This window comes from Nestor notabilis, unplaced genomic scaffold, assembly GCF_000696875.1.
Source record: "Nestor notabilis isolate BGI_N333 unplaced genomic scaffold, ASM69687v1 scaffold10997, whole genome shotgun sequence".
Classification (NCBI taxonomy): Eukaryota; Metazoa; Chordata; class Aves; order Psittaciformes; family Psittacidae; genus Nestor; species Nestor notabilis.
In genome coordinates, this window is record NW_009936931.1 from 1 (window position 1) to 12418 (window position 12418).

At 37.2% G+C, this 12418-nt stretch overlaps 1 protein-coding gene across 1 annotated transcript in view; it reads right to left on the bottom strand.

Annotated features, from left to right (window-relative positions):
* Positions 1 to 639: 639 nt before the first annotated feature.
* Positions 640 to 12418, bottom strand: part of DPY19L1 (dpy-19-like 1 (C. elegans)) — a gene marked incomplete at both ends in the record, with an annotated part of 28121 nt that continues 16342 nt past the window's right edge. Inside the window, 7 exons of the mRNA XM_010018585.1 lie at positions 640 to 720; positions 1297 to 1356; positions 2757 to 2843; positions 4335 to 4412; positions 5762 to 5861; positions 7608 to 7699; positions 10906 to 10963. Of these exons, the coding sequence (XP_010016887.1) occupies positions 640 to 720; positions 1297 to 1356; positions 2757 to 2843; positions 4335 to 4412; positions 5762 to 5861; positions 7608 to 7699; positions 10906 to 10963 (556 nt within the window). The remainder of the gene's footprint in view (positions 721 to 1296; positions 1357 to 2756; positions 2844 to 4334; positions 4413 to 5761; positions 5862 to 7607; positions 7700 to 10905; positions 10964 to 12418) is intronic.

Sequence of the window (12418 nt, forward strand, 5' to 3'; positions counted from 1 at the left end):
AGTTAATTTTTTTATTAGAACAGAAGTTTGTGCCATTTACAATATTGTTATAAGAACACCAAAAGTCTATTAAATGACATCTCTGAGTGTAACACAGGTTGGACTGTGTTAAGTAAAAAGCAGAAAGCAGTAGAAAAAGGCTGTTACCATTGCAACTGAGTTTAACAATAATTATGCATACTCCTATTTTAAGGTATGAGCTTCCCATCTTTTGCCCCTGACGCACATCTGCACACAGGCTTTTAACAGTAGCATCTGACAACAAAGGGGCTGAAGTGAAGCAAGGAGCCCTTGTTACAAGCAGCAATTCAAAAGTGTCTTAAAAATCAGCTTCAGAGGAAAGTGAACTAAGAAATTGAGTAAATAAAGATGTAGGTAGAAGATAACCAAAACAAACAAAGCTCTCCAAATCCGGATTTAAAAACAAACACACAGAGTGTTTACTAAGCCATGAGTAAAAACATTTGTCTTTATACAAACTGTGGTAATAACACCTCAAAGTTATAATATATAGCAAAGTAAAATATGCAATCCCTCTCCCATTTCTGCAAAACAAGTCTTAGGATTTCAGGGAAGTGTATCAATAAGATGCCAATTCAGAGTTTTGGAAGACACCAAGCAGAATCTTGGATAACTTACATCGTCAGCTATTCCAAACACTAAAGAAGTTAGGGATTTCAAGGTGACTGTCCCAAATAGCCATGCACATCCTTCAATAACCTTAAAAAAGAATAAATATATATATATATTCAGAATGAAATAAACATGCCTCAACAAACTTCTAAAGAAACATTCTCCTTTTTGAAAGGCTCATTAAATTTAGCTACTAGTTACAAATTCCCCTATGTTATCACTAATGAACACAGTAATTTCTAACCAATTGCACTCCCCAAACTTCAGTACTCTGGGGTATTTTAGGGATTTCTTGTATTCTCTATTACAGCTGAAATAATGTTGTGCAACTGATTTGTATTATGGCTGTACTGTTGCACACAGCATTGTACCAGAGGAGGTATCAAAGTTAACTTTAAGCAGGGGCAGCCTAACTGTCAATTCTGTTTCACACACACCAGTGTGTAGTGATTATTTCCTCTCCGTATTATCAGGTTGTACTACTCTGGTCATTCAAAACTCTGAAGGAATTTGCTGATTTATAGCACCTTTGCAAGATAATCTCAAGTTAGGATTTGAAGAAAGGATAAAGAAAGGAGGTACAATTACTATTAAAGCAGATTCTTGTATGTCACTACAACAAAACCTCTCATTTTGAAATTCAAAACGTATGGAATGCCTTACCCATACATAGACTTCTCTTCTGCTGCTTTTCAAGACTTTTGGACTCAATTCAAGAATTCCCTAATAAAAAAATCAATGTACATTTTCAGGTATCATATAACAACAAGATACTCCAGTACTCTGGATAGAAGGGGGGGTGTTGTTTGTTTTGGTAAGCACCTATTGTACCACACAGCTACTTATTAACCCCCTCACACACACATAATTAATACAAACTAAATATGAATGAACATATAACATCATGATTTCACTCTGCACTGACAAAATATACCAACATAAAATCTCTTACTGCAGTTTATATACAATTGATGGAAGACTACTCTTCTTAACAAGTAAGATTCTATATTACACAGTTCTAAGCATCTTTAAATCAAAGCCAATGGGAAACTGAATTATATCTGCTGCTACTTCTTGGAGAAGCAGCAAGAATCAGAAATGGAGATGATTTGTAGTATGCTAAACTATATCTGTCTACACAACCTTATCTCCTATTTCTTCCCTTAAGAGAACCTATAGGAAATTGAAAGAGGTTGGGAGTTGTTATTCCTATTTAAGGAAATATTAAGATAACTAATTATTAGATGATGAGCCTTCAGTGAATAATTTCACTAACAGGGCAGTATGACTCAGCAGTTTTGAACAGTCTTAAACCAGTTTTCATCATTTGTCCTGCATTTGTGGTTTCACAATCAATAAAGAAGCATTTAAGCTCGTCCTTGCTCATGTTCTTGTTTACCAACTCTGGTCAAGAACACATACGTGATAAATTTTATATTTGTATAAAAAGAAGAGAGAGATAAAAACAAGAGAACTGAGCCTGGAGCAGCTCTGCTCTGGAGCCAGGCTGAGAGAGCTGGGCTGGGGCAGCTGGAGAAGAGAAGGCTCCTGAAGGGGACACCTCAGAGAAGCTCCCAGTGCTTAAAGGGCCAACAAGAAACCTGGAGAGGGGCTTTGGACAAGGGCCTGTAGGGACAGGACAAGGGGAATGGCTTGAACCTGCCCCAGGGGAGACTGAGATGAGCTCTGAGGCAGAAGCTCTTCCCTGTGAGGGTGCTGAGGCGCTGGCACAGGGTGCCCAGAGAAGCTGTGGCTGCCCCATCCCTGGCAGTGTTCAAGGCCAGGTTGGACACAGGGGCTTGGAGCAACCTGCTCTAGTGGAAGGTGTCCCTGCCCGTGGCAGGGGTTGGAGCTGGATCAGCTTTAAGGTCCCTTCCAACACAAACCATCCCATGACTCTTAACATTAACTTGATTTCTCTTATGAAGAGGTTTTGGTATAAAAACATGGGGTTTAAAATTAGTATTTACCCATTCTCCAAGTATCTTTTAAGTATAATTCTGTTTCTCAACTGAAAGATTTCTCAACTATCTGGTAATGCAGCAGCTTCACGTTTTACATCAGTATGTATACAGCAATACAGCATTACAGTCTTAGTGTGTTAAATGTTTTTCTTAACTTACCCAGATAACTACTAAAGATGCAGCATAATATGATGTCAATAACATTGAATTACCAAACATCAGAATAAAACACACTACAAGAGCTACCTGAAAGAAAATAAAAATAGTTTATTTAAAATAGAAAAGGTTAAACTGCCCCAGTATAAAATTTACCCTGTAGCAACAGCTTTCAATTTAAAGACACCTACTTCACAGCAAGCACGAGTTTGATATTCAAGTATACAGAACTGGTCTGAAAAAAATTATTATAAGGACTTAATGGCAACAGGTAGCCAAGTGTAGATTATTATGTTAATTTATATTTCAGAAGTACTTAAGAGACAAAAAGATTTGATCACAGGACTAATTCATCTTAGGTGATACAACAGCTACAGTTTTGAAGTTAGTCCTAACATACTCAGTAAATTACTGCATTATTTCTCCATCCTGTTTGTTATCTTTCAGAATCCTGGCCAAGCACAGAAATGGAGAATAAAACGTTTGTTTTCTTCTTTCTTGCAAACTGAGAAGCATATATTTAACATATACTCTTCACCAAAAACAAGGACGCAGAACTCTGACTGTGATTATATGCACTTAATCATATGAGGTTGAAAGTCGAGGCTGAGCTACAACTTTTATCTGCCATCCTGATCTCCTACTGTGCTTTCTTTTTAACAGAGAGCAAGCTGAATTACATTTGCTATCTTGGAGAGCAAAATCAATGATCAATCTGTCTTTTACGCAGAGGAATCAAGAAGAAGAATGTAGTTACTTTTAAAATATGCAGACTTTTCTATTTCCCTCCTCACACAGGCTTTCATCTTCCGCAGAAAAGGGGGAGAGTGCAAAAACTAAAAACACAAAACAAAGTCTGGCAGTTTACCCAGCCTCATTAAGCTTTCTCTGTAATATAACCTAACTGTCTAGCTATCTGAGAATTGGCTTTTTATCACACTTTGGCACCAAAAATATGATATAGCTATTGACATAAGTGGAAAGACTTAAGTATTTCACCTGCTTCTGTCAGGACATTATAAAACCAAGATGATTATTTGCAAATCTTCCTGGCAAATCTGACTGAGAACAAGCATTTGGTGTTCCAGGTTTATATCACTTTATCTTCTTTGTCCTCCTTTCTAAATACTCCTCCAACGCTAAAGAGTGTATTCTCTAATTTTGACTTAATAACATCTCATTATTTCCTTTCTGCTAACCTATGGCATGAGCTGAATGCTGCCTTTTCCACTTCTTATTGCTCATGCTTTATTACTTGGTCTGTTTTCTACTGTGTTGTTTGAGACAGTATCTTCAAGTCCATGGAATGAATAGAGACAGAAAGGAGAGAAAAGTATTTCCACGCATCTTTTAGGTTGGCAGTCTTTCTGGAGTACCAAAATTCCTGTGTACCACAGGGATCGTAGTTTCTGACAGCGTGATATAAATATGCATAAGATCAAATATTCAGATCCAGGCCCCTCCATCCCTTATTATTGCATCTTCTCAACCACCTTGCAACTAAGGAAAACACTTCAGACAAATAGGCTGTTTTGATGTTCTGACCTATCTGAGGGGATTTAAGTTTTTAAAAAGCATTACCATGTGAGCAGCGAGTATCTTCTGTAATTTGCAGGAGTCAATATAACCCATAATACACACAGCAAATAATGAAGCTATCTAGAATTGAAAGTGAAAGAGAAGTTAAGACAATCTGCGGTGGTGTACACATTCATACAAAAATAAGAGATTATTGAAACAATCATTAACTATTCATACTAAAAGGAGATGATTCAAAGAATCACTAACTTCTATCGCTGCTTTTTCTGCTAAGTACTTATAAAAACATGAGTCACCAAAGCACAGCACTAACACATCATCTTTCACCCAAACCACCAACCAAAACCCCCCAACCAACAAAAGGAATCTTTCCATTGACATTTTTTAACCTTAACTTTTCAGCAAAGTATGGGAATATCCATAATTTGCTGCTGAGAAAAATGAGATTCATTGATTAGACAAGCTTAGTTCTTGCGAATGCTCCATCCCTGGCAGTGCTCAAGGCCAGGCTGGACGGGGTCTTGGGTGACATGGTTTAGTGTGTGGTGTCCCTGCCCATGGCAAGGGAGTTGGAACTAAACTATCTTAAGGTCCTTTCCAACCCTAAGTATTCTATGATTCTACTAAAGACCATCTGGGAAATGAGTGAAATGGTGAATTGAACCTGTAATCTCAAACTTCAGGCCCAGCATTTGAACACGTTACAGTGATAAGCTTCTCACAACATTTTAAAGAATTTAATGGCTTCCTCTTCTGCAGTTAGAAAACTTTCATACCACAGCATGTATTGATTGTTCAAAGCTAGGAACTCAAGCCACTCAACAGCTGCTACAAGTAAGACAGACAAAGGAAAAGGGATGGAGACATAGATGGATTTCAATCAACGGGCTATATTTCAATCAATTTGAACGCTATGAAAGCGTGCTATATGACAGGATCCTACTGCTCACATTAGCATTTGCTGTATTTCAACACTTGCTAAAGTTATCTCAACTGTTTGAGCTCTCAAGACAGTAAGTTATGCCACGATTGACAGGCTCATCGAAATTAAATAGGAAATCATGCAAAATCATGCCAGATATTAACATGCCATGCAAACATTGCTCCATTTAAAAATTTAGAATGGCCTGAAGAGATGCAAGATCAATGCTTTTTTATTTCTGTACTTCAATATACGAAGTTTGTTCTTATTCTGCACTTGTTCTAATACACTGATCTTAGGCTGGTGGCTGCTTTTAAGGGAAAGTAAATTTTCTGCTCCTAGAAACAGAACGCTGAGTGGTGTAAATGGTCAATTTTTAAGTTTTAGACTAGAAAAATGTTGATGTGATAAATGGTGTGAATCTTTCCCAAGAGCAAAAATGAAATCCAGCTATAAGGAAAGCATCGGTATAGATGTGAATCCCGTGGCTATCTGTCCAAAACAGTCAATTTGCCTAGATAAAACAAAAAGGTGAATATAATCTTACCTGTGTTAGGAGAACAAACTGAGCAAACTGCCAGGGAAGCATGAAAAAGATATTAGAAACACACAGTGCAATCAAGCTTCCTGTATTAACATTCGGAATCCTTGGGAAAAAGAGACAGAATAGGCATCAGTAAGTAAAATTACACAGGTGTTTGCACATTATTGACAAGCACAATTGAGACTGCAACAAAACCAAAGTTACCTTGGAACTTAGCTAGCAATAGCCATCAACTACAAATAACACTGCTCAAGTAAATTTAACATCCGTTCTCCATCGGTTTCTAAAAACAAGAGTTCTGATGCTTAATGTTTCTTAACTATTATTAAGTCATTCATTACCAAACAAGTCTTCTGGCAGCATGCAATACAGCAGGCCAATCTATGTCACTTGTAGCTGTCCACCTACAGGCACGTCACCACCATTCCCATTTCAACTGGGATCACAACTGTTCTCAGAACGGTCTGCATTTGAAAGCAATTTCACTCCTCTGTCTCCCATTCCTTCCATATTTACATGTTTTCTTTGGCTTCTTTTACAAAGCCTCAAGATTAACTTCTGTTGGAAGTCATGCTGAGCATGAGTCTAATGCATTAAGTAATACATTATACAAATGTGACACAAGTGATAGGAATAATGAAGAATTTAAGTTCTAGTCTCTATTCCAAAGACAGTTCCTATGTTTCATTGGAATACTGCTATACATTAAACAGAGCTGCTCTTGATGCAGGAATTGTAACGGAGAAACAGAAAGTTAAAATGTTTTATCCCTTCTTTGAATCCTTGCTCTGAAATGCTTGGATTAAACACCTACTTATCATTAATATGAAAGCCCAACTAGTATTTATTTACTAAGATTTGAAGAACAGGAGTGAATCTATTTAATCAAGAAGTGTCATAATTATAGGTATGGAATCTATGTGCTCTGACCACCCTAAAAGTAATTTCCTCCTTTTCTGTCTGACCTCACAATATAGCATTAAATGAACAGATATGACATCTAGCGATCACTCTACAAACTATTCCTCAGATTTCTAGACAGCATGTAGCTTTTCCTCACCTAAAAACCACAAGTTAGTGACAAGCAGGAAACATTTTTGATTTAATCATCAAGAACTACAAATCGGTATGAGCTAATAAAGGATAAACTGGGGTTATAAGTACAATGTTCATCTAAATCATGAATATTTTGCAGATCTGATGTAATGGAGCTGGTGGAAAAGCCCTCAAGTACTAACAATCATGCTTATTTTTCAAAACAGAGGCAAGACAGTAACACGATCGTGTTGCAAGCCAGAAACAACCGTGGAAAAGCAGGGCTAAGAACTCAAGAGCATCCTTGCATTAATGTAATTAGGTTGCTCTAAATCACTGAACTAGTTAATTAGACTAGTTAGTCAGAAAGCTGTAAGAACATACTAGCTTATGAGTGCCTATAGCATCCTCTGTTGCATAGCATAGGCTTATTCTAAGCGCAACCAACATACCACTCTCCAAGAGGCACAAAACCAATTGATGGAGTATCAGCTTGTTTCTCATGGGAAGGAAGTGACATCAACCAAACATTCTGATTTTTAGTTTAGATACGTATTTGCCAACACAGTAATTCTGATTTTTATTTTAATCATGTCTTCAAGTTGCAAAGTTTTTTCCTTTTAATAAGTGAGTAATATGACTGCAGTTCTACTGGTGCAGCGTCTGCAATGTAACAGCCACAGGAAAGTTTCTATGTTAATAATATCATTGCTATAGCACACAGAGGCACTTAAATAAATGCATTTAAATAAATGTCTTATGACATTCAGTATTTTAAATCATTGTAAAGCGCTAAGTATAAATGGAGAAGTACCTGAGGATATAGGTCAAGAGCAACATCTGAAGCACAAGGAATGGGTATGAGAAACTTTCACGAAGAGGTGGAGTCCACATGACACGAGTGCACTAAAAATAAGAACTGGGTTAGATGATAACAGTTGCTGCTACATTTCCATAAAACAATGCATTTTTATTTCAGAAAGATGGACCACAGATACTTCAATTAAAAAAAAAAAAAAAAACCAACCCAAAAACACAAGCTACATCAGATTTTGCTCACCAACTTAAAAAAAGCCCAAGCCAGGAAGCAGAAAAGAGAAGGAAAAAGGAAGCAGCTTCCAGACTTGAGGTCTCTGATGCTCTGTTTAATTAAAATAGATCACTGCTTTTCCAAAATTAAATGTGGCAGCTAGAGAACATCCAAGAAAAAAGCCAGAACAGCAGCTGCCTGTCCCTGCTTCTGCTGAAATTAACAACTCACTCAAGTAATGAAAACCATTCTCAGATTCAGGCAGTGACTTGCCACACTTAGACAGAGAAAGCGTGTGGAGAGAGGAACTGAAGGATAAACCAACATCCTCTTCATTATGCCAGAGTTCTAGGTTATAAACATTTCACACTTCTACTAGTTAAAGCACAGAAAGTGTAACATCCAAAGCTGCCCTCCAAAACAGGCCAGTAGAATGGAACACATGAAATTAAGCTCTTACAGATCTTACACAAAGTTACATACTTTGCTCTTTAATCCTAATAGAGCAAAGCATAATACAATGAAGTCAACTGAAAAGCCTTTTCATTCACTTCTCGGGGTTCATGGCAAATGGCTCAGCTAGAACCATCATGTTCACTGTTTATATTCAGCTCTTTATAAAAAGAGCTCGCAGATGGCACTGACCGTCAAAAGCATAATTACCACTTTACAGAACAACTCTGACACACAAACAAATGCGTCTGAAATGGTTAGCAAGAGATTTGTACTAAAAATTAGAAATAGGTTCTTTACAACTACAGGAGAAAAAAGAATGTCGTTCATCTTAACAGGAACCATAATGAATCTACGAAATCTTATAGAATGCTGATGACAGGCTGTTTCTTCTCCTTCTTCTCCTATAATCTTAAAAACATTTTTCAAAACCCTGTTTTAACAAAGAAGTCACTAGAATCAACATGATACCATTCCTTGCTTACTGCCTTGCTATTTCACAAATATGTGAAATTAATAGTGTAAAATGAATGCAAAGTACAGAAGCTCATCACATGAATCACAGTCCTTGCTGTCTAAAAGCACTCTCCATAAAAGCTGCATCCCGATTACCATTAAAATGAATCTTGCATAAACATATATACTAATATGTTGCCTTTGGCTGACTGCACAGATGTGATTATTTAACATTATTTTTATTAGCAATAAATATAATCATGATTATTCTAAAGCAGTCTTTTCGATTATTTTTCAAGACTATAGCAACATTTCATTTGCCAAATCTTTTGATACTGGAGGAGATAAAGACAGGAAAGAAATGAAGAGCATATAAAACCATAAAAAGGAAGCATTTCCTTAAAAGTGGATTGACTAATGTAGCCCATTCTTCTATATTTGGAATGTAACTCTAAATCATCTGTGGATGACTTATCAAGGATGTAAACTAACTTTGCTGCAGGTATAAATACATCAGAGCCATCTAAGCTTGAAATCATTAAAACACAGTAGCACAAGCACAACACAAATAAACACATGCTGCCTTAGGACCATTAGCTCAACGCCAGAAGGCTAACCACTTCTACACAGCATTAGATCCGAGATGCCTAGACTTGCAGATCAGGCTTACTCATGTAGCTCAGTCCTATCCTTCCAGAAAAGGAAAGCAAATTTTTAGCAAGTGGCTGAGCATCACTGTACGTGCTGTTGAACCACATGCAAGATGGTTTCCACAATCAAAGAGTTAAATAAAATACCTTTCTTATACACACACACATGCATGCACACCCCTCACGTGATTCAACAGTATGTGCAATGAAGCCAGACCACCTACGTACATAAGTACCTGTATTAACATAATTCCATATGCACAGCAACATCAAACAACTCTTGAGTTATTAAGTGCAGTACAAACACAAAGAGCCAAGTGAAATCTGACATTGCACCTCTGCAAGTAAGTCCTATTGCTCTCCAGAAAGCCATACAGCTGAGCCTGAACCAGGGTCATCCTACTTCAGCTCCACCTAAGCCCAGACGCCTTCTGTGTAGATGAGCTCCCCTACAGAGTCTCCTGGATAGAACTGCCTGTGAAGTAAATGCTTCCCTTCATTATTGCTACCACAATCTTTGAAGTTTTCAACTCGTTCCTTCCTGAAGTTACCCTTTATTACCTTCACACGCTTGGCAAAACAGTGCCTGCTCCATCAGCATTTCCTAGCAAAGGACCACACATTCACCTAACTTCAGAATGCCATTAAGAAGAATGGAAACCCCCCAAAACTTTGTATTTACCCTCTTAGAGCACTAAAAAACAAGTGTAGAAACTCCATAACATTTAATGGTCTGGACCTGACAGTTAAAATGCTTGAGTGAAGGCGGATATTTAGAGAAACACATTTCAAATTAAACTTAAAATTAAAATAGCTATTTCATCATACAGATTTTTGTTTTATAAGCAAACTGTCAAAGTTCACTATGAATAGAAGCATCTGTGATTTGGTTATGTGCAACTTCATATTCTTCCTACTCAGTTTTCTGTCAAGTTCAGCTCAGTAAAGAAAACAAAACATAAATTTAACCCTTAGCAAAATCATAAGGTAGACAGTTTCCATCTAGAAAATCTTAGCAGTACAGCTGCATTTTAAGGAAAATAAACCAAATATTTATATACATTTACATACATAAAATGAAGATTAAAAACCAGAAACACTGCCTAAGTGTATCAGAATAAAAGCATGAATTTTCTTCCAAAGTATGAAACAATGACATGACAGGGAGATGGGGACTCAGGGAGATGTTTTATATGACAGTTCTGTTTGGTTTTCTTCTGTAATGCAGCTTACTAAAGAAATTCAGCACTTGAATTCTCTCTCTGTATATATATACAGTTTCTAAATTCTGTGTATCCTGGCTATAGGATATCAGTACTATATTTATTTGCCATTTTGTGTGTGTGACCATTCACATGCTATGCATTTTTGGGTCGTTGCCTAATTTTGCTTTCAATAATGTCTTACTCCCTTTAAATTCATCCCTTAGCAGATAACCAACAGGATTACCTTTAAGGAAATGAGAATTAGGTTAAACTTATAAGAAAGATAAAGGGAGATGGTGGTTGCAGAGGGAGACCTACCTCTCCATGGTTGAAAAAGAAACAAGCCACAGTAACAAGGCCTCCTAGACGGCTCCCACTGTGAAAAGAACAGGGAAAATGTGAAGCAACACGTACGTACAGCTAAGCTTACTGGGGGAGATGCTTTCAAGCATCAAGGGAAAGCAATCTATAGTGTACATATGACATTAAAATACTAGTTAGCAAGGTAATGTTCATTTCAGAGCAGATCATCAGCTCTTTTCTGCAGAACAGCAATTTTAATGTCAATAGTTTGGAAAATGGTTATTCCCCTCCTGAATAACTTTGCTTTAGATCATTACATCTTGTGCTTCACCTGCTGCACCCAGAGCTTGACCTTGAAAGTGACAAACTTTCTTTTTTTGCTAAACACCAGGCAATATAAACTGAGTATTTCTTCCCTTCCAGAAAACTTTGGAATATGCACGCTCAAACCAACAGGGAATTTTGGTCTGAATCCAAGAGTACGTTAACATAAATCAAGCACATTCAGAACCATACTGAATTAATTCATGACATGGTCAACACAAGATACAATTTAACTCTGATGTGAAATACTGTGATGTTAACATGAAAGCCTCTGAGGATTTTTGTATGTTTCTAAACCAAATTCACCTGCCGAATAAGTATTACCATGGAGTCACCACTAAAACCAAGGATATTACTTAGATTTACCTCATCACAAAACAGCCATAGGTGAGGTTCCTTTTTATTTGACTAGATTTGTAATTAGTCATGTCCTGTGATAAAAAGCAAAGAACATTTTTGTGCACAAAGGTGCACTACTACTGTGAACAACAGAATATACAAACAACCCTCAGATCCCTTCAGATCCTTCACCCATCACCAATACACAGATCAAACAGAATCAGTGAGCTCTGGGTGCAGAATCTGTGGGTTAAAGATACCAACTGCGTGCTCAAACAATCTCTAGGAATTGTGCATTCTGGCACATAGAACTCAAATTGATTCTAAAAGCATCCACAGTGAAGCCCAAAATGTCTAAAAGAATGAGCTTATATTTAAAAATGTTAGTCTTGGAAACAAAACAAACTAAAAAGTAGAAAAAAACCCAAACCCTAAGCACCCAAAACCAGAAATAAAATTCAGCATTAATATTGTGACAAAACCTTGAAGGCCAGAATACAAAGGTCTTGATTGTATTACGAGTGCTTCAGAGATAGCAGCCTTTACAAGGAATCACTATTTCGTCACGTGAGAAAAGATCACAGAACAAGGAAATGCACCTTGTCAGTATCTTTTCCAGAAAGGGAAGTGAACAGAGCCTATTTCACAGAGGGTTATGCATAGTGTTGAGGCAGACTGGTTGTCTGCTAACAGTGCAATGCTGCCGCTTACGAGAAACAGTAGTTAAGCCTATCTACACCACTATAAAAGATAAAGGATAACCGTTTCCACTGAAACTCCTGTGTTTCAGTACGTGCCCTTCAGTTGGAACCTACTTGCCCCATGTCTAATACAGAATAATCTAAATTTACTACGTACTTAGTAT